The 23,570-nt window shown below is 40.2% G+C and overlaps 1 protein-coding gene across 12 annotated transcripts in view; it reads left to right on the forward strand.

Moving 5' to 3' along the window:
* TRAK1 (trafficking kinesin protein 1) overlaps nt 1-21,362 on the forward strand; it is a 126,014-nt gene extending 104,652 nt beyond the window's left edge. For 3 of the 12 annotated variants that reach the window (XM_050937920.1, XM_050937917.1, XM_050937916.1), the window contains 3 exons: nt 2,529-2,858; nt 12,631-12,733; nt 18,561-21,362. In XM_050937920.1, coding sequence (XP_050793877.1) covers nt 2,529-2,858; nt 12,631-12,733; nt 18,561-19,359 — 1,232 coding nt within the window. In that variant the 3' untranslated portion in view covers nt 19,360-21,362. Of the gene's footprint in view, nt 1-2,528; nt 2,859-12,630; nt 12,734-14,689; nt 14,779-18,560 lie in introns of all 12 variants that reach the window. The other 9 variants (XM_050937923.1, XM_050937925.1, XM_050937918.1 and 6 more) reach the window with 4 other exon arrangements.
* Nucleotides 21,363-23,570: the final 2,208 nt, after the last annotated feature.

Here is a 23,570-nt window from a genome sequence, read left to right on the forward strand (position 1 = left end):
TCCCCAGTAAATTCGTGAACAGTTACGCATGTGAATAAAGCAAATAAAATTTCAGTTCTCCTCAGTGATACTGCAGTCTAATTGTTCTACTCCATAGTTCCACTTCCTCTGATTTTCCTTCTGATAACTTATAATTTACAAGAATTTGGTGTAGCAGATGCTTCTTAAAGCAGCACTGCTTTCCACGCTTACTGTTTGTTTTTGAATGATGGATTGGTCTTAAAACTATTTTCTGCATTTCATTGCTTTCCCTATATCTGACTATAAGAGAAAAGCTATGTTGCCTTCTGCATTTGCAATAATTTTTCAGGAAAAAAATTGAATCCAGAACATTATTACTTTTCACTTTTTAAAAAACATGTAATGAAGGAGATGCAACATACCACTGTGTAGCACATCACAATGCAGATGTAGCTGAAACTTCCTCCTGTGTGCAGTGAAGTTTACCTGGCTTTGACTTTTGCGATTACTGACATATGCTGTGATAGTATACATTGCAAATAGAAACACGAGGGTTTGGAATGAAAGTAAAGTTGTCGGGGGTGAATATATCCCCATGGCAAAGATCTCATTTTGCCCACTAACTGCTTTCTTTCTACGATGTTGCTACAAGATGTGGATTTTGGTAAGGTCTGAAGTGAAACGGGTATTTCTCTTCAAAAGTTTGAACATAAGGAGTGAATAGGAGTCAAGGAGTCAACCTGTGTAGAATTGTACAATAGCTCATACAGAGAGATTTTGGTTTCTGTCATTTGCTTTCTGAAAGATCCTGTAGGGTGTTTGTGGCTTTTAATAAAAAAACACACCAATATTTGATCCTCTGTGATCCATCTCTTGCAATAGAATCTGCACAAAGATAAACTTATGTGGAACAGCGCAGTAATAAATATTGGGTAGAAAATGTTACTTTTCTTTGTCCATAAACTATTTATTTTCAAATGGTCACTTTCACCCTAGTGTAGAAGGCTGCCCCAAGGCCAGTGTGCAACTTAGATCTGATGTAGTCCATCAAACAAGAGACTTAGCTAGAGCATAAGCATTTTGCTGGCCCTCTGTATCAGGGTCAGTTTAATCCAACATGTGTATCTTTGTCTGTCCTGCAATACTTGAATGATTCTATTATTGATTTTCTGTGATATAAGCTGAAAATGTTGATTTCAAAACACAATGGGCTAGATTCATTCCTGGGGCAATTCATTTATTTCAGTAGTGCTAAACCAAGAATAAATAATAGCCCATTCTTTTTACATTCACTATTCCCAAAAGTCCAGTTACTATCCAAAATATATTTTATGTAGTTTGTTGTTATTGATGTAAAATAATAATTAACTCTGTGGGTATTTTCGGACACATGACATTAATTCATCTAAGACAACCCCTCCACAATATTATGGTCCACTAGGTTTTTCATGTAGAAGACCAAGTAACTGAAAATTGATAGTCTTAAATACCACCTTGAAACCAAACACACTATTTATTGCACTGTATCACATTGAATAAACATCATGTTCTGGTAAGAAAAATTGAATAATTTTCTTGCTTGTGTGAACAGGAATGTTCTCACGTAAGTCACCAGTATGGGATCTGAAGCAAATTACCTCCCATTTTTTTCTATACACTATAAAAGCGTAATTGATGTAGGCTGATCAGAGTACAGCTTGAGTTCTTGGATTTTGTTGTAGGGTTTAATCCTACTCCCAGTGAAATCAATGATAAATCTTCCACTGATTTCAGGGCGTGCAGGACCAGGTCCAAAACCAGCACTCCTGGACGGATGTGTACGCTGATGAATTGCTCTTGCTGGCTCATTGTCTCATGTTTCATTGCTTTCTTTTTAAAATGTACCTTTTTCACACTCGGAATGTTACTTCCCAGGGATGAAATTGCAAGTATAATAGAGTAGGCTTATGTACTAGTGCATTCCAGTAGTATAGAGGCTCAGATAGAGGCTGTAAAAATACCTAGAACTGATAAACAAATCATTAGTGTTTTCTTCCTTCCTTTAAACTTGAATTGATATAATTTTTCTAGCATGCTCTATATAATTGTTCTCCTTCCATTAGTCACCAGTAGTAAATTCTAGTGTGTGTTAATATCAGGCTTCTTAAGGCAGAAATCTTTGGTGTCCATTTTTCTGACTTTGCCCATTTTGGTAATAAGTATGCTGTTTAAATGTATATTCTCTTCAATTCTGTATTGTTCGTCCCAGAGTGCATGCTCTGAAAGGATGCCACTACCTACCCTCTTTACAATATGGAAGATTTGGCCCACTGGCCTTGTCTGGTGTTTGTCAATGCTTTATTTGGTTGTTTTGGGACAATCTAAAAGCCATAATTCTGTGGTGTTGTACAATCCTCTAAATACAAGAACTAAAGACCAAATCCCAGAAGCATGGAGCCAATGGCAAAGCTTCAGTGGGATGAGGATTGAACCCTAGATGAGTGAAATGAGAATATCCAGATGTTCAGCTGAGAGAAATACTCAGACTTGCTTGCTGATTTTGTTTTGTTTTTTTCTTCCTCTTAAAGGTTCAGCCACTCTGCATCATTGGCAGCAGCTAGCTCAGCCTCACCTGGGGGGAATCTTAGACCCAAGGCCTGGGGTTGTCACTAAGGGCTTCAGAACTCTGGACCTCGACCTGGATGAAGTGTATTGCCTTAATGATTATGAAGAAGATGAGACAGGTGACATTTCTTACAAGGGCCTGACTACCTCGACACCAATTCAGCACACAGAGACCTCAGGTGAGAGGTCACAAGCACAAGTGACTGTTTCAGACAGCAAGAATAATCCAAGCCAGTCTCAGGCTTTCACAGAGGAGATGCAGGAGTCCACGACTGCCGATGATGAGGGGTCTGGTGAGGGAACCTCATTAAGTCCAGTAAAATTGACATCTTTACAGGATATTGATTACTGGGCTGTACTCACATCTTTCCAGAGCATCATCCATAGTGTCACTTTGTGTGTAGCTTCTGCACATTAGTGTGTGTGGTAATTAAAATATGCCCGGTCTAACATTAGTTCAAAATGTTTTTCTTTAACAAATCTTCTAATTTCTTTTACATTTTTTAAGGCACATGGTTATTTTTTCCTTTTTTAGTTTGATAAGAGAAGGCTGCTAAAAAGAAGTGGTTCATTCAAAAGATTAAAAGAGAGACTGGAGTTTGATATGTATATGTACACACACACACACACACACTATATGTATGTATATATATGTGTGTGTATATATGTATATATAATACACACTGCATTCTGTGTGTCTATATAGTATTTTTCTAGACATTCAGAAAGGATAATGCCACATTCCTTTAATTCTTGTTTAGAAAAAGCTAGATTCTATAAGGCTAAATGTTGAAAAAAGTGCATCTAACTTACATTTGTGAAACCAATAGATGTGTCTTCACTTAAAATTAAGCAAAGGAATTCTCCAAATGGAGTGTCCAATTACCTTAAATACACATTTCTTAAAATTTAGCCCATAAAGATTTTTGTCATCCAGCTAAGTATTAAAAGTATTTTGTATGTGGAAGATATGGTAATCACATCTGGTTTTCCTTACAAACACCAGTTTTTCCCTTCCACTAAACCACTCCCAAATTCTATCCTTGGGACTGAAAGCAACAATGAATACATTAAATGACTCAAAATACTGTTTCGTACACTGGACATTGTGAGCCATGACACAGTTTGTGGCTACACAGAAGTTACAAATTGTCTTGCAATGTAGGTATATTGAAATTTATCTTAAAACAGATTTAAGTTTGGAAGGAAAGAGTAATTTTGTATCTGACACTTCACTTGTTTTATGGTTTCATATTAATCATTATTCTTTATCAGTGACAAACCCAGCCAATACTGAGGTTTCCATGAAAACTAATTCGTGTATATCCATTTTTACGAATTCCATCTCCAACTCCTCCTCCAACTGGCACAGCTTTCGGTATAGCCTGTTCTGTCCTACTGTGGAGGACCTAATGGCATCAGTGGATCACAGCCAGATTTGCAGTCGCTCTGAGTCTCATTCAAGTGAAGGGGTGACAGATTGCAGCGTCCCTTTTTTCTGCATTGGAATGATTCATCACTTTGGAAGCTGCCAACTACCTCTTATGCTGTTAGATGACTGGAATGCAGACTTTACATTGCCAACACATTGTCATTATTGTACTATTGTTATAGAGCCTAATAACCACTCCCATCTCTTAACAAATGTGGATGAAACACGAAGCTGATGTCTGGTAAAGCTTTGGTATGACTCCTCATGCTTCTTAGAGCATATCTGTCTGACCTCAGCAATCATGAGTTATACACCTTCTACCACAGTTTCCTTTTCAAGAAAAAGAAATTGCTGGAGAAAAAGCTCCTGCAATGAGGCAGAAGTAAACCCTGAAAGACTGGATAAGCAATGTCTTGTGTAAGCAAGAGGGTTATAACAGACACTGTGGTTCCTTAATGAAAGGGCCTGGTGAACATTCACTTACCTGCAGCAATTAAGGAGACACTCCCATGCTGGGGAAACTCCCAAACAGATCAGTTTACAGTGAAAAGTGCCCTTAAAGTAAATATTTACTTACAGCTGTGCATATTTTAAATGTAGGGTACACAATCAGTGTTTATCTTGTAGGGACAGTCACTGCAGAAGGATTTATTGGGAGGAATTCATAATATTTTTTTCTACTTTGCTGTTCTGTATTTAAATATTGGCAAAACTGCTTTTCTCAACTTCTTGTCTGATCTTGCAGTGAAATCAAATGCTGATTTTTATTTATTTTTGACCTTCCATTCATTTTCATTCCATCAGAGTGTACAGCAATGTCACAAAAACAAGGCTGATTTCATTACAAGATCAAGCAAGTGGAGAAGGTAGGCTGTCAGGTAATAAACTCTTCTCTAAGAACACATGACTGAATTAAAAGCAAAGGGAATATAGAAAATAATCTGGACGATCGAATTTCATTTTGTGAAAAACTCAAGTTTTTTCCATTGTGGAAGTTCCACTTTAGGAGATGTTTGAAGCAAGAAAATACCTTCCTTACAATGCATCTCGGCAGGCCATAAAAATACTACAACTCCTGGAAATAAGCCCTTACAGGATCATATGCTATAGTAGGATCTTCTTAGCCTTTTGGCCAAGTGTCAATTCATCATATATTGTATTTCTGCTTCTGAGAATTACATACGGCCCTGCAAGACTGTGATAGGTCTTGTCTACCTCCAAGAACCACATCCTTCCATCAGATGGTTGTGAGGAGCATTTCCAGTTTACATCTTTACGGGCAGCTAACGTGAGCTGCTATGACTGTTTTGTGCGTCCTACTGATGAGCACTTACAATGAGCATTCTCTTTAAGCGCTAATACCTAGGTTCAAGAGCGCAAATAAGGCTGATGCTTTCTGGTAGTGCTGAAGATGTCTTATGGCCAAAAAAGGAAGGACAGTGCAGTTTGCCTCCTATCTGGATGATGGGTTGGGACATAAATCTCTGCTGACTAAAGGGTGACTGACCTTTGTTTTTAAGATTTTTCTCTCAAGGTTTAAGAACTGCAGCAAATGTAAATGCTTTGAATAACTTCGGCACATGGGACTGGAGTAATACTCATGGTCATGGTATTAAGATTTTTCAGTACAAATTGAGCCCCTGACCCTGCAATTTGCAATATATGGATGAACTGATGTGCTCACAGAGCACTCCAGGTTACATGTAGGCACAGCTTTCTGCATTGTAAATTACACAATCAGATTCTCTGTGAAATATGTATTCTCTTACATGGAGATTTTCAACATAATTGAAATAGTGAGGATATTAAAGGGGTATTCTCAAGTTAAAGCCCATACATTTTAAAAAATAGCCTTATGTGCCAGTAATACCTGAGATTATTAAAACTGAAAGCACTTAAACGTCTATTTTTTTCACCTTTTATACTGTTTCTTTCCTTTTAAAAAAAAAAACATTAATTGTACCAGACTAGTCAGTTTCAGTTTGTAGCTAGATTGTCTGGTTCAGGTACACGGACAATGGTCTTTCGCTGAAAATTCAGAACCACTATATTGTACTCTATACTGTAAATAATTGGTTAATAGGAAAAGTGCCAGTAGATGACATTCAAGAATATGTAGCATAGTTCCTGGGGTAAGTAACTTGTGCAACAAAATCACATTAAATATATTTCCGTACATTCTTTATTAAAAGCCTCATTTTGAGTCTAAAGCTTGACAGAATCCTTTTACGAGACAGAAGGTATTTTCAGATGGAGACTTCCTTACATAGGCCCTAAGCTAGCTAGCTAGCTAGCTAATATACTTTAAGTATGTAAGTAGTGAGTAGTATGCAGTTAACTTTTATCATAAGTAGTCCTGTTAAGTGCATATTTAACTGTAGGCTGATTCAGAGTCATAGGGATTGATCCTGCAGCTCTTCATTTGCATGAGCTCCAGGGCCGGCTCCAGGCACCAGCTGAGCAGGCTCGTGCTTGGGGCGGCAGATTCTATGGAGTGGCATTTTTTTTTTGTTCGCTGCTCTGGCCGCCCTGTAGGGGGCAGAGTTGGGGAGCGCCCTGCAGCAAACTCGGCAGGGTAGCCTGTGTCCTTCCCTCCCCGCCGTCCGGAGCGGCGCGGAGCCCTCCCGGCAGGCAGCGCGGTAGTCGGGGCCGCATGGCGAGCGCCCTGCTGAAGCGCTGGCCGCTCTTCTGTCTCTCCCCACTGCTAGATCGGGCGCACACACTGCAGCACAGGGAGTCCCCCTGCACCCTGGCTCCAGCTGCCCTGTAGGGTTTTTTTGTTTTGTTTCCCCCCCCTGCTTTGCTGGCTGCTCTGTTATTTCTCCCCCTGCCCCCCCCCGCTTTGCCACTCCAGCCGCGCCGTTTTTGTATTGTTCCTCCCCCTCCCTCTGGCTTTGCTGCTCCAGCCGCACTGTGTTCCCCCACCCGCTTTGCTGCTGCAGCTGTGCCATTTTTGTTTTGCCCACTCTGTTTTGCTGCTCCAGCTGTGCCGCAGGTTTTTTCCCCCCTGCTTTGCTGCTCCAGCTGCGCCAGTTTTTGGTTTTGTTCCCCTGCCCCCCCCATCCCCCCCGGTGCTTTGCTGCACTGGCCGCACCGTTTTTTTTTTTTTTTACCCTGCTTTGCCGCTCCAGCGGTCCCCACCGCCCCTTTTCTTGTTTTGCTTGGGGTGGCAAAAAAGTCAGAGCTGGCCCTGATGAAGTTACTTGTGTGAAGAAGGATTCCAGGCTCAGGCCCATGCACTCATTTCTTTTTTAAAACTTGGCATCTAAAGGTAGAGAGAAGGGGAGTTTTTCAAAACAAGTGCCTAAAATGGTGGAAGTACGTAATGAATGCCTTAAATCTGATTGTTTTTAGGAAGACTAATATATACCTACAAGAGATTATTAGCAATGTACAGAAAAGGAATAAAAATACACTAATATCTATTTAAAACAAGATGTTGATGCATATTTGTATTATCTTCTCTAAGATGGTATAAATATTTGAAAGGCAGTTTTATAAAAGGAAGAGTTGTCAGGATTAATTTTTGCTTGTTGCTGTTAAAAGTACACCTCTACCTCGATATAACACTGTCCTTGGGAGCCAAAAATTCTTACTGTGTTACAGGTGAAACTGAGTTATATCGAACTTGCTTTGATCCACCGGAGTGCGCAGCCCCGCCCCTCCGGAGCGCTGCTTTACCACATTATATCCAAATTCATGTTATATCGGGTCGTGTTATATTGAGGTGGGGGTACATTACAGTTTGGCTCAAATATCCTAGCCTGCCTACAGTCAGCTAGAAGCCAGATTAATGATTGAAAAATGTGAACCGCTTCATTTCTGTACTCTGTGGTTGTATATTTTGTGACAAGCAGACCTCTGTCAATAAAAGCCTAGAAAAATCATACCCACGTAAATAGTGTTGGATACCAGTACCCTTGTTGAACTGATGTGTATGCTTCCATTACAGGCCATTCGTTTGAACAATTGCTCACTCATTAAACCCATCCTTGCTCAGTTATGTTATGTTTTTAGTCTTTGTTTTTAATGCAAGGTATAGTTAAGGTGTTATGTAATACAAATAAGAAATCATTGATATACCATCGTAGGCATTGTTAAGATGTGTGTTGTTTTGTTTGTTTTTTTGTTTGGTGGTTTTTACTATAAAACTCGTTAATAATAACCAAGTAAAATAACATTACTAATATTGAGTCTTTGACTCAGTCTCTCTACCAAAGCCAGGTAATTCTATCCTCCCTCCTCTAGTGTCTAAGGATTTTAACTCATGATAGAGAACTCAAGAAAGCTTGCTGTTCAAAGAGCCATTCATTGCTCAAGCACAGAACAGAGGGTAGAGAAAAGCTCCAGAACATCACTTTTGAAGAGGGATAGAGGTAGAATTACCTTGCTTGCCCTCTTGTAGATACTTGCCTGTGGATCAGTCAGGGTTATGTCCTCTGAGCAGCAGAGAGACCCAGCTAATCAGAACATATGACATCAGCCCCTTTATTAAGGCTGGTTCTGGCTGACTATCCCTGTTCGATTTTTGACTCCAGCAGACATAACTAGGCTGCCTGAGGTAGGCTTTCAGCTGTTAACTTCCCCTTTCTGGTCCTGTTGCCTATCAGCAGAGTTAGTCTGCTATAGATTCAACAATAACAGAGAAGGTAAAGCTCAGTGGAGGGGACCTTTCTTTCTCCATGCTAAAGCTGCCATCTTTCATTGTCCTGGAGAATAAGCCTGTTGTAGGAAGTACTGAAACATCCACACTGCTGTGCTGTGTGCCACTTGAGGACACAGATGATGTTTTTTGCCAGGCTGTCTAGGCTCAAGCATTTCTCCTCCCCTGTGGGGTATGTTAATGATGACACACTAATAATGGATGCAGGGCCCTTGGACTCCATATTTCATATCAAAATAGCACCATTGAAGAAAAGATGCCCTTGCAGGGGTCTTGCATTATTAGTCATCCTCCTTTCTTCCTTCCCATCCCCTCTAAAGCAGCCATGACTTATTTCACTGCAGCAATGAAAGAAATATGTAATGCTTTAAACATTTACTGCACCAAAGAGATCAGCTAGTTCCTCCCAACTGCAGTTCACCCTCCCATCCCTGCTTCCAGCCAACCCCTGCTAAAGAAGGCAGAGGGGAATGTGGCTTCAAACCCTAAAGAGGGCAAGTGTCCTTTTGAGGAAGAGTAGTTATGGAGGTGATCCCACACTCTAATCAAAGACAAGGAACTAGATCCTTTCCTCAGCACAAGCCCACATACAAAATGCTGGACAGAATGGCTCACTCCAGCTTTTAAAAAACACAAACCTAGTCTCTAAGGCCTCCGAGATGTCTTACGGCCATCCAAGTCACCCCTCTAATTCCTCCACCTATTTCAGGGGGACTATAGATCTGATGAGAGAAATATTCTGCAGTGCAAAGATGTACAATGCATTCCAATCAGCGCAGTGTCTCACAAGATCAATCAACATCCTTGGCATAATGGAGAAAAAGAGTCTGGACCCAATATTATATGTTAATGTATTTCTGTTAATTTCAGCAATTTTTTTTCCATTTCTTCCGCTAACCAAATTTGTCCAGTGCTCTGTGGGTGAGGCAGGCCCTAGGCTTTTCTACAGCCCGTTTGTGCCTCTCTGGTGGCACAGAGGGGCTGTAAAACCGGATTAAATGGCCAATTGAGTATTACCTCAGCATTGGGAGCATGACCAGAGTGTCTCTGCACTGTGCTGTATTTAGCTGACAGAATGGCCCCTTGAGGCTGTGGGTAGCCTGGTTGTACCTGAAACAGGCCTGAGCTGCTCTAAATTGCACTGATTGATATAAAATCACTTTTGCCCCTCAAGAGAATTTCTTGTGTCTTTTTTAAAAACAAATTGTGTTTTGCACAATTTCTCTATTTTCATCCTACTGTGAATTTTTGTTGCTAATTATTTGTCTTTTTAAAAAGGATTGTTAATAAAAGTACAGAAATGGTCAGGGGCTTTAGCAGGTGTCCCTGTAATGAAAGGTATATGAAACAAACTGAGGCAGGATTCTGAAGATACTCTGTCACCCATCAGCATTGCAGATGTTTGTTGTGGAATATGCAGGAGAGAGCAGAGCATTTTCCTCCTCTTAAATATAGTTGGCTTTTTTATCTTGATCATTTGATGACTTCTGCAGAAAAGTATTGTTTTAAATGTAACAGGCCGGATCCTCAGCTAGTGTAAAACTACATAGTCCCCTTGAGTTCCACACCAATTTTACACCAGCTCAGGATCTGCCCCTTCTTCTGTAGGATCGTTTGCTTAGGAATAAGTCTTTTGTTCGCATTTCCTGAACTTTGGGAAGTACTGATCATTTACAATGATGGGTTCTTACTCTCTTCATATTGTGTTCAAAGGATGGAAAATGCTACAGCAATCTGATAGACTTCTTTGTTGACTGATGGAGGATGAAGCTGGTCCACGTTCTAGTGGTATTTTGGAGGGTTAAAACTATAGCTTTGAATACCGATTTCTCTTTAATAATTTTGATGTATCCCTTACTATTGGGATCAGTGACTTCTGTACTTTTAGCAGCCTTTTCCTATCTCACAGACTCATTAATTACGAGTTTTGCTTTTGCTAATGCAGCTATATCTTCAGTGTGCCCATTTCAAATCTGAGGGGAAGCACAACTGGTGTCTTCTTCAGTGACTACTGCAATCAGTAGGGGAGGGAAATACAATTACTGTTCTGTATCCATGTGCATAATTGGGCTGGGCTCACAATCTCAAACCAGCATTGCATTGTTCTGTTTTTATTCATCATCTAGCAAGAACTGTTTTAATCTCTGCTTTCTGTCCTTTGTTGTTTTCACCAAATAACCTTTTTTTCATGTGTGTTGTTTGAGATCTTTCTCCAGCTTTTATTTTAACTTTTCACAATATGCACAGAATCATGATTGCTAGGCTATACCCACCTATACAGTAGATAAATACATTGCTCACCCTAATCTCTAAAGCAATGGGATTCCTGAACCGCCATAATTATCATCTGTGGAGGTGAAATAGAGCTGGTTGCCTTTTTATTTATTTATTTATTATTTTTATAAATACCGTAGTAACCAAACTTCCTAACAAGACACACCCCAGTGTGTTTAACCAAAAACATTATATTCCATTAGTGCATGGCACTATTTCCTATTATTAAAAAGATGGAGAGGCTAGCTTCATAGTGAATCACCTGTCATGTGCTTAGACACTTGTTTCTGTTTTCACCTTTCACTTTGCCCATGCTTTCTTTCGCATCTTATACCCTGGTGATCTCCTACTTTAAGGACTGTCTGGCTGCACATGAGTATTTGAGCTGTAATATTTTTCAAATGAAAGAGGAATTACAGCCATAATCAGAACCTGCCTTGCTCATTTCTGAGAATCTTTGGAAGTTCTGAATGGTGTGTGGTGTCTGTTCAAGGCAATCTATCAAGCAGTCACATACTGCAACAGTAAAATGTGGTCTAGTCAGGAAATGCCTCAGAGGGCTTAAGTAGGGGGGAATCACACGCATGTTTTATTGTGCATGTTGTTTTGGCCACCACTAATTTTTAAAAGCTCAGATAGTAAATAAGAACCTATGCAATCATGATATCTTTGATTATAGTATTTAACTTCTTTGGTTGTTCCTCAAGCTTCTCAGATGCATGGCTCCTAAACTTTCTGATTAGTTTGCAATGGAGTATATTCCACAGCTGCATTTTATAGCAAATAAAAAATAAATAACCCCCACACAACATACCACTCTGCTAAGAACTTAAGCACATCATCTTAACCACTTAATGTTTCTTTTCCTTACAAACCAGATCACCTCCTTTCCCAGATTATCTATACTGTCATCAGAATGTAAGAGCTGACATTTTTACAATGAAGTAACCATTGGCGGTACCAAAATGTTTTTCTGTACCTGTCACAACATATACTTATGAATAATCAAAAATTGCTATCTACTGCAGCTGTGGATATTATGCCTTAAAAAACAAGGAAATGTCTCAGATGTACAGTAGTGGATCCAAAATTTTAAAATTATCCTGTCTGTGGATTTGAAAGTCAGACAGAGAGAAGTCACAGTACATCCTGAAACTTACTAGTAAGGGTTTCTGTGGCTTTAGCCTACATAGCATAGCTGGATCCATTACTGAAATGAAAGGTAATGGGGATGCCTTTGCCTGGATCAATCCAGAAGCTGAATTGCAAGAGTGTTCAGGATGTTGTAGATGTTCTGAAACCTTGTCTGCACTAGGAATGTTTTCCTATAATTCCCACTGTTGCTGCCACTGTCAAGGGTGTTGGTGGTGGCAGTGGCAGCAGCTGGCATTTTAAGTACTGTATCATCTGAACCTCTTTGACTGTACTAGCGAGACTAGACTGGTGAAAGTAATGGTGGGAAAATTTAGCAACTCTTTTATTATTGTCAGAATAAACTTAGACTTGTGGAGATTGGAATTGGCACCCATTCTGCAAACCAGTAACCCAGTAAGCTTGTATATTTCACCTTCCCTGCATTGATCCAGCCCAAGGTATCACATCACTTTTTGCATCTGTTTGTGAGCACACCAAACTTTTTATTTTCCTTTTATATATAAATGCAAAGAATTTGCTTTTTTTTTTTTTTTTAATTTAGTACATCATCCTGGGAAGTGCATGTCACAAACCAACTCCACCTTCACCTTCACCACCTGCCGCATTCTGCACCCTTCTGATGAGCTCACACGAGTCACTCCAAGGTAAGGGTTTTCAATGACACAAACAGTTCAGGGATGCCACAATCCCGTGGGGAGGAAAAAGCAAAAGAGTGACGTAGGCAAGGGAATAGCAATGATATGCATGGGAATGGTTGAGAGAGGGAATAACAAACCTGAAATGTGTTCTCCCCTTCCTCCAGTTCCCTGTCAAATCTCTCAACCTCCTCCCGTTCTAAAAGGATGTGTAATGCCTGGCTTTACAAAGCCAATTGAGATATTGCAGAATCTACCTTCTGCTATTCAAATCTGGCACAGGTTGGAAGTAATTAACAGTTGCTTCAAGTCTCTTGGCCCGGTGGTATGCTACCAGTGTTTGAAGAAAGGGCTTCCATAAAGGTGCATCCACTGCCCCCCAAAACTGGTTATAAATCCTAAGTACCAAATGTGTAAATGGTCTGAGGGTGACACTCACCCCAGTGCAGAGCACCAGCACAAGGAGCCCTCTGTCCACTTAAACCCTTTAGACTTTAGTGGCACACAGGCTTTGTGCTGCCTCTCTGCACATTTCACCTGTAGGGAAGGGTGTGGGACTAACGAGTCTATTCGTTTGTTATCCCATTTAAACAAATACTGGAGATACTAAGACTGTATTATACAGTCATTGAGAAAATAGTTGAAAATATCTGGCCCTTGGTACAAGGGGAAAAAATAAATAAATAAAGCAAAGAGGTAATTTTAGAAGCTCCAGAGGTAACTTTCTTCTCTTGAATCTGAAGAGAGGATTCAGCACTGGCCAGATGAGGGAGGGAAGGGACTCAACCAGCCTCCACAAAATTGTTCAAACGCTCTCTCTAGTTTGATGGTGGACTCTTAAGCTTCTGAGAGCCCCCTGCCACACATGAGAGGGACTGTTTGAAAATGAATTGATGGTCTCAATCTAGTCCTTAGTGAACAGTCACCTCATAATAATTGGCACTAGTAGGCACCGTGTTAATCAAGAGGGTTAGGATTTGATAACTAAAGAGGGTGAATGGACTTTACACCTAAAGATGGACCCACCAGAACTAGGTGGAGGCCAGTATGTAAAGTATTCTTTCCATTTAGAAAGACTACGCCCAGTTTTCTCACCCTTCTACCATCTTCAGCCTGCACAAGGGAGAGTACTACTGTCATCCTCATTCGCAAGCCAATTGAGAGATCTAGATCAGGGGTAGGCAACCGATGGCACGGGTGCCAAAAGCGGCACACAAGCTGAGTTTCAGTGGCACTCACACTGCCCAGGTCCTGGCCACCAGTCCAGGGGGCTCGCCATTTTAATGTATTTTTAAATGAAGCTTCTTAAATATTCTGAAACCTTATTTACTTTACATACAGTTATATAGTATAGACTTATAGAAAAAGACCTTCTAAAAAGGTTAAAATGTATTATTGGCACGTGAAACCTTAAATTAGAGTGAATAAATGAAGACTCGGCACACCACTTCTGAAAGGCTGCCGACCCCTGATCTACATTAATGAAGGGCAGTGCTTAGAAATCAAATTGGCCCAACTACTGGTAGCCAAAGCAGAACTTTTGAGAACTAAGGGAATGTGAACATCTGCTGGATTGTGGGTATTTGGAAAGGAAGTACAAATTCATTATGGGAAATTGAACTGTTTACACTTACACTTCCATGTGGTATAAATTAAGAACCATGCTATGAGTGGCTTTTCCCTTCCAGCACCACCATTTAAATAAGTTACTTTTATTTTGCTACAACATCTCTCCTAAAGTGTAGACATTGTTTGCACTGTTAATAATGGCCATAACACTCTTCTTGAGATTCATTGGTTACTAAACTTAACAAGTTTGCTACAACCAGTAACTAAACTCAGCTTCATTTTAGCAAATTCTCAGGGACTAAGTTGGCCTGGCACCATTCATTCAGAAATATGTGATGCTGTCAACAGAACTGTTGGTGAGGAGGAGCTTCTCAAACTGTAAATGATTCTTCACAGGTCATGTGAGGAGGAGGATGAAACTGCATTATGTCACGTTATGCTGAGAGGAGATATAGGGCAGACACTATGACCCAACGTGGCAGGGGGTGAGCAAACACTGCCAGCAGTGTCTGTGCTGGCGGGGTCGTATAGAAGAAATTCTAGTGTGTGTGGCACCAGCTAACCCAAAAAGTTGTAGATATTTACCCACTCGGTTACATTTTAACCTAACATTCTAACCCAGGTTACATTCTAATCAGACTAAATTTCATGTAGCAAAGCAAGGTGCTGATTTTTCTTAGACCTTATCCTGAAGCTGTCCCTAGTTTGAAGCACTTAGGCCCCTCTGGGTCTTTATTTGTTTTTGTTTTGTGATTGTATTTAGGATACCCTGCAGTGGTTCTGTTGGGTGGGCAAAGTATTCCCAATTAAGGCAATGCTAAGAAAGTGATGCCAATATAAAAATTGTTTTCATGCAGCACTGGCTTTCTGTTGCATTTTAATGTGTATCTGCAGTGGCAGCGCAGCAGAAATGTAAGCCTGAGTTTCTAGAAATAAAATCAAATTGGAGATGGAAGAAGTGTGGAGAGAGGGCATTTCTGTCAATAGGGTAGTTACTAAGAAGCAATTTAGTCTATAATTTGAAATGAAACAGAATACCTATGACAGTGGTGGTTTGGGGTTTTTTTTTCAATAGGACTTCTTTAAAAATTGACCGTTATCTGTAGTGTCCCAAGTTTAGTTTCCAACATTTCTTTGGTTTCGCACTAAAAATCAGTTCACAGAGTAAACTTTCTCCTGTTTTCTCTATTCCCATGCTTTTGCACCCCTACTCTTAGCCAATTTAGGAGATGTATTATAGTGGTTGTCATGTTGTCCATTGCTCTTAATGTTGCCAAACTAATCAGAGGTATGAAGATTCAGCTTTAAACTATTGCCATAGGAAAAGTTCCTCACTAGCTTCCCCCCTTTCACAACCTTGTACCGTGTGTGTGTGTGTATATGTGTGCGTGCGCACTTTAGTGACATGTTATCTTCCCAGCTACAATGAGAGATCCTCCCCCAACACTACTCACTGCCCAGACAAGCAGTAAGGAAATGTAAAGAGTGTGGACCAACCGCAGTATATCTGCTTGTCAAGCTATTTGGCACTGCAGACAGGTGCTGCACTTACAGGAAAAGCCACCAAGTGGTGCAAGAAAATACATTCCATAGTAGCTGAGAGAGGATGCTTTTCAAATTATGATGGATAAACTGCTTTAGCTATTCAAACATTGTGCTTTACTGCACTTCATATCTGGCCTTATTTGGATTTCCCTTTGACAAAACTACAGCTGCAGAATAAAATGCAGTAGCCCCTGGAGACGGATATGTTCCCTTTCTAGAATAGTCAACAGATTTGTGGTGTTATAGGTCCACTGCTGAGATGCAGGGAATCCCCACAGAGCAGAGAGTGCAGTGCCTGGGCTCCTACCTGATCTTCCACAGCAGAATTATGCTGGTCCTGCTTGCGGAGGCCTTACTTGGCCACGGAAAAGGGATAGAACTTGGACTTCCTTAAATGGTGCTTATAAGCTTGAAAACTAAGCTTTTAATGATGGGTGCTTTACAACTGTGTCAAATAAATAAATAAATAACCCACCAGGTTACACCCTTTCAGGATATGTCTAGTCTAGAGTTTGTGGTCCTGTCTTCATTCAAGTTAATTAATTACCAAATGCCACTTAGGCTGAGTTGGAGTATTTGTGGAGTGTGTCGACTTGCATTTGAAGTAGTGTAAATTAACTTGAGTGAACTGGCAATCCATTACCCAGGTCTGGTCTGCCCTGAAAACTTACACTGGTATAACTACATCACTCAGGGATGTGAAAAATCCGCATCCTCTGTCCAACGTAGTTACACCTACCTAACCTCCTATGATAGACAGCACTACGATGGTGGGAGAGCTTCTCCCGTTGACATACCTACTGTCTCTCAGGGAGGTGGTTTAACTTTGCTGACAGGAGAGCTCTCTCCCATCGATGTAGAGCATCTTCATTAAACCACCACAGTGACACAGCTGCACCAGTGCACCGTGTGAAGTGTAGACCTGCCCCTAGAGTTAAAATAGGACCAGTCTCCAGAAACACTACAGTATTGTCTGCATGGGAGAAAAAGGTGTGTTTTTTGATTTAGGCCTTGTCTGCACTTGGAAATGTACCAAAATAATCATTCCAGAATAGCTATTTTGGTACATTTGCAAGAGTAGACAAGCCTTTAGCTTAACTCATTTGAACCTCTTCCTTAGTGTCCATGTAGACACAGCGTAGCCCTTTCAAACATTCGTAAAGGGGCTATGCAGCCATTAAGGGGAGTTAAACTGGATTGAAAAAACATTTTTTTGCTCATCGAGACATGGCCAAAGAGGCTGAATTTCAGTAAAGGGTGAGGAGATCCCTATTGTTGGAAATCACTCTCTAAAGTCTGTAAAGCATTTTGGAATTCACCTGCATGAAGATGTGTATTTGAAATGTTACATATATTTGTGGTAGGGCACGCCTAGAACACTGTAATCGGGTCTTATCCAGTATCCATTGATAATACAAGCCCTCCTTTTGACTTTAGTAGGTTTCAGTAGGGCTCATACAGACAGCAGGTTTTTAAGGATGACCGCAGTATGCCTGCAGGGTGCTGAAGATGCAGGGCCTCAGAATTTTCACTTAGGCACACTGGATCCAGATTGTAACTCTTGTCACCACTGAACTTGCATTTCTGAAGAATTAAAAGTAAAGTTGAATCTCCATTCATGTGAGAAGGACCAGCCACTGGGGAGGGGAAAACTCATCAAAATTAGTGCCACAGGTTATACATTTTTTTAACCAATAGAATAAAAAATGCTATTGGTCAGATACAAGAAATATGCCTGCATGTGTGTTTACAATGTTTGTTGCCTGTGTTTTATATTTAATGTGCTGGTTGTTCCTGACCTGCTGTTGGGATTGTTTTTGTTTCTTTAGATGGGAGAGGGTTGGGCAGGGGATGTTCAATGCTTTCCCTGGTTCAAGACTATGCAAATAAGCATGAAATCTGTGGACACCAAACATAACAATAAAACTGACCCGTATTGTATTGGGTTTGCTGCTGAGTTATCGATTATTCATCTAACAAACTATTGATAATCAGTGGCCTGCTTTTTTCAAAGATGTGGTACTTAATGGGAGTCTTTCTGGTAGCGAGTGGTCAGCACCTCCAAAAATCAGGGACCAAGTCTTTTTTTCCCCTTTTTTTGCTCAGTTTAATAAAAGGGCTTGTTTTAATCAGACGGATGCTAAAATACCAATTCCCAGTTCTCTGTTACAACCACTTCTGCAGCCAGTTGATCAGAACAGGTTCTGCTTCCCACCTGCTTCTCTCATGGGATAGTAAGATACAGCATTACTGGAACCATTAGCAGTTTGGTGGGTGGGGCGTTGCTGCTCTGAGCCATATCCTGGTCTCATTGAAGTCAGTGGCCAACTCCAATTTACTTAATCCTTGTCCTGTTGAAGCCATTGGGAGTTAGGGCCAAGTACTGATCCCATTCTAGTCAATGGCTGAAGAGGAAACGCTCTAGCAGCTGAATTATTAAAGACGATTTATTTGTGGTTATGTCAAAGGATGTTTGATGCAGGGTGCTGGGAAATCATTAATCCAGTCGTTCTGGACAAAAATGGTGTTTAAAGCTGAGCTCCAGATGTTCAAAGTGATGATCTTTAGAACCCAGTGTCCTGTATCCAGCATTCCCAACATTCCCAACAGTCAGCAGATCTTTTGCGTCGGCTTTTCAGGCTCCCTTATAAATGGAATATTTGTTCATGTTGAAAATCTTTACCCAGGCTCATTAATTCACCTTTTCTTCCTTTGTTTTCAGCCTTAATTCGGCACCTACTCCAGCTTGCAGCAGCCTTGGCAATTTGAAAGGCACCCCGGTTGCTACCCCATGCACCCCTCGGCGTTTAAGCTTGGCAGAATCCTTCACTAACCTTCGGGAATCCACAACTACGATGAGCACATCCTTGGGCCTGGTGTGGCTGCTTAAAGAACGAGGCATCTCAGCAGCAGTGTACAATCCACACAGCTGGGACAGGGCCAGCAAGGGCACCATCCTGAACCCATACTCTCCTAAGATGGCGATCATTCCTTCCACTCCTCCGAACTCACCTATGCAGACTCCCTCTTCTTCCCCACCTGCTTTTGAGTTCAAGTGTACCAGCCCTCCTTATGACAACTTCCTTGCTTCCAAACCTGCCAGTTCCATTTTGAAGGAGGTGAGAGAGAAAAAGAACATCAGGAACAGTGAGAGTCAGACTGACGTGTCTGTCTCCAACCTTAACCTTGTGGACAAAGTAAAGCGGTTCGGGATTGCCAAAGTAGTTAGCTCGGGGCAAACGCAAGTGCCTCCCTTAACTGATGATGAGGGACCTCTTCTCTGTGGGGCACAAGGACCAGTAAGGGCCTTTGTTCCCCGAGGCTTGGCCCCAGAAGGCCTTCATTTGGGCTGCCCTTCTGGAACAAGTGCTATCGGCGGTATTCAGCTGAACACTGGCATTCGAAGGAATCGGAGCTTCCCAGCCATGGTGGGTTCCAGCATGCAGATGAAGGGCCCTGCAACTCTAACTTCTGGCATCCTAATGGGAGCCAAGCTCCCTAAGCAAACTAGCTTACGATGAAGGACTGCATTTTTATGGCTAGACTTGTAAAGAAATACCAAGAACCCACCTCCAATTTTTTTTTCTTCCATTGCCTCCTGAGTTTGACAAATCAACTTTGTGCCTAATGGGAGAAGTGTGTAAACTTTGTACAGTTTGTAAATATGTACCAGATATATTGTAACTAATTTGTTTATTTTACTGTTCAGTTGAGTGCAAAATGTTCTGACACTGCAGTTGCTGTATTAGGATTTAACTTGCTAACCTTCTGAAAGGTGTTTGTTTTTTTTTAAGATGCACTGAGAAAAAAACAAAAACAAACCACAATCTCTGGATGGAGGAATATGAATTCTGTAGCTAGCCTAACTTGACCTAGCATAGCAAGGTTATTGACCATGTTATTTGAGACATTGGAGTAACAGCAACAGGGAGCATTTGTGCTTCTGTAAGTGCTAAACAAAGTAGTCAGCTTAGCATCTGTGTTAATTTCATTTTGCCCTTGTGGATGAAGTGGGTTATCAGAGCGTGTGGCTGTTATGCTTGAATTGATGAGACATTTTTCTGTTTTTGTTTTGTTTTTCCTGGTATGATAAACTTGAACAAGTACTATGTTTTGAGGTCAACAGGCCTGCTATGTGCCTGGAAAAATAACACATATCCACTACTGCTGTTTCTTCTGGCACATCTGTATTCTGTGTGATTCACTTTATTTTTTTCAGTATTGCACTGGATTGTGGAAGGAAAAATGCTTTACATTGTGTTCTCTTGCTAACACTGAAAATCACACCTTACAAACAATCCCTAAAGAGACTAGTTTTCACGCTCACAAGATAATATGGCAACCATTTCCTGGCAGCCAGAGTCACTGAACAGATTGGAAAACTGTCTTATTTGAAAAGATCATTTACCAAAAGCAGTCTTGGAAAAAGGTGTGTGCTTGAAATATCATGCAGGGAAGAACCACAAAAGTATTTAGTAACAGAATATGGTACAAGCAAGGGAAAGCAGCTTTTGATCTTATATTTGACTTTTCGCTACAGGTTTTGTATATAAAGAAAACAATCCACTAAGTGGTTTTATAACAAAGTGAGGATATTTTCTACTTAGCTTTCATCATTTTTCATAGAAACCTGTTTCCATCCAGGTGTTGTAAACTTGCCAGAAGTAACAGCCATTTGAAAACATATTTTTATTCCCCTGCTATAATAACCCCATGTGCTTTCAATCAGAAAAGCCCAGTATTTGTTAGAATTTTCTTTCCTGTCCCTCCCAGTTTTATGCAAGGTGCTTGCAAGAATATTGTTAGCTCTTAACATAGAAAGGGACAAAAAATTTCTGTAGCGAAGAAAATATTATTTTTGAGCTTTCATTTAAAAAATCAGCATCTGCTTTTTTCCTTGTAGTCTCTGTGAAGTTTAAAATCAAGCAGCCAGTTTATTTATTGCCACCAATACTGCACTACATGTAATTGCCATGAATTGCCATTTGTACCAGACTGTTACTAAATCATGAGCACTGATAATTTCTTGTATAAATGGAACTGTCTTTTAGCCTTTGTGACAGGAGATGGATGTCTTTGAATGAAGTAGATATTAAATAGTGCAATGATATTTTGAGAGAAAACACATGAGCCAAATATTGCATGTGTTTGAAGACTTCTATTTATTCTATGAACTTTAAAAAAAAGTTTTAGTAAGATGTCATCAGCTCTATTTGCTGTTGTATTTGTGCACTTACTGCAAGTAACTTTAAATATCTTTTTATTTGAATGTATCTTTAAAACTAGATAGAATAACAATTAGATCTGAAAAATAATTGAGTTATATGGGCCATTTTTTGTACCCAGAGAGAGATAGCAATACCATATGAGAATTAAAAATGTAAAAACTAATCATGCAATTTGGAAAATATTATTATTTAGCCTTTAAATCAACAGTAGGAGCTGTCCAACCACCAGAAAGCAGTTGTAACACATCAGAAAGATAAAATTTACATTTTCTTCACTAATGAATATCAATAAAACAAAATAAAAATTATATTGTTGTGTATTATTCAGCTTTATCCTGGAGTTTTAAGGTGATAAATACTTTCACCTCAAAATGCCATATTGCTTCTTGAGTTATCAAAATAAATGTAAGCTAATGTGGCTTTTATTATCTGTGGTTACTGAACTATGCTAAATATAAAACTGGTAAAAAAAAATGAACAAAAAAGAGAAGGGAAATTATGAAAAATACTGGGAAAAATAATTCTTCAACCAACTGTGTAACTGGATGAAGTTTTGGTTGTTGGTTTTTTGGTTTAGTTTTTTAATTCCAACATTTTGTCCAGTAAAGCCCAAGCTCCAGGAAGATAATAAATTTTTACTTTGGATTTGGTGTGAGATCAGAGGAGTCCAGCAGGGACCTGGGTCAGGTCTAGTCGTATTCAGTATCTTCATTATTGATTTGTAAGAGGAAATAAACACCAAATTATTGAAATTTGCAAGTAGTATTAAATTGGAAGTAGGCACAAATACCAATGAGGGCAGAGTAATAAAACAAAAGGATCCATAGAGATTAGGGAGAGAAAAACCTGGAGAATAGTAATGCCAGGAGAGACTTGGGAGGATTTATATCATATCAAACATGAGTTTGCAATATGATTTGGCAGCTGCAAAGAAAAGATGGGTGCAGTTACAGGCTGCATACATAGAGAGATCCTATCAATGAATAGAGGGTAATAGTTTTCCTCTCTACTGCTCCATTGCACCTCTGCCAGAAATTGTGTTCAGTTCTGGGAATCTCATTATCAAAGATAGTGATTAATTGGAAGGAGTTCTGGAGGGACCGACCTATGCAAACAGACTGTTAAGTATGTTCAACTCCAGCTCAAGAGATGATTGTGTTGAGGAGGGATGGAAGTTAGATGTTTGAAGGGTGTAAAGGGGAAGTTATTTTTTAGTATATGCATAGTCAGGAGTATACTATACGATAGCCCCTATTCTGTTTTTGTTCCTCCCGCCTGTGATGTTTTGGCTTAAACTAGATTATAAGCTCTTCTGTGAGGCTGGGTCTGCCTTTTGCTATAGGTCTATACAGCACCCAGCACCACAGGACTCCAACCTAGTTAGGGCCTCTTGGCACAAGCCTGCTTAGCTTTTAGGAATCTGAATGGGTCAGGATGGGTGAATGGTCTAGAAATTATTTTGACATTTCACAACAATCTTCCTTAGAATGGTACAATTCTGATTTAGGAGGGATCTCTAGGACAAAGCTTTCGAATTTCTGTTCAAATCTTCTCTACTCATAATCAGAGAGTTCAGTCTCCCAGAGGAAGCATTTCTCTTTGGATTAATTTTGTACAGTAACAAAAACATTGTCCAGAAACAGCTGGCTGTAAAACCTGAACCAGAACTCTTCTCATATGCCATGGAATTAATTGTTTTGTTTAACTCATGTAGAGGAAACAAGGGCCTGGGACTCTTTTATCTTTACTGAAAGCTCTGGGAATTTCAATGCTCTTCCTTGTGGGATAACCCTCTTGTCCCTTGAATGATTTTTCATTTTTTTCTGCTGGACCCTGTTTCTCCTATGCTCTGTCCATGCCCACTTTCTCAGCACATGGAAGGTGACAAGCATTGTAAGGGCATCTGAAGAAGTGGGGTATTTTTACCCACGATAGCTTATGCCCAAATAAATCTGTTAGTCTTCAAGGTGCCACCTCACTCCTCGTGGTGTTTGTGGATACAAACTAACACGGCTACCCCTCTGATACATTGTAAGGGCATATGATCTATACATGGCAGACATAAATGAAAAGCAGTTCCCTTAAGCAGTGGGAGGAAAAGCAGGGCTTCCAGAGTGGTGCTCATGCATGGGTTTAGCAAGGTGTTAACAAGGCTGCTGAAATTTCATAAGCAATAGCAGAAAATGGTGCAGAATAAGAAAATAATGTATTGTTATGCAGGGTGTTGATTGGAAATTTATTGAAGCTGGTGGGTGGAACAGCTGCCCTTCATTCAGAATAAATGTAAAAAGCAATTAAGCTCCTTAATAGAATAGATATCAAAAACAATAGGCACCTCTGCCCAAAATGCAGGCTACTTGCAAGGTCAGTCAGGAATCTGAGCTATGTGGGCAGAAGGGTTTCACTGGGAACAGATTGCAAATGCAAGAGGCTGCATATTGTTTAATGAGGTGTGTGTGTGTGTGTGTCACACAGAGAGAGAGAGAAGGCAGCAAGGAAGCCCG

The sequence above is a fragment of the Gopherus flavomarginatus genome, chromosome 2 (genome assembly GCF_025201925.1).
Source record: "Gopherus flavomarginatus isolate rGopFla2 chromosome 2, rGopFla2.mat.asm, whole genome shotgun sequence".
In the NCBI taxonomy this organism is placed as follows: Eukaryota; Metazoa; Chordata; order Testudines; family Testudinidae; genus Gopherus; species Gopherus flavomarginatus.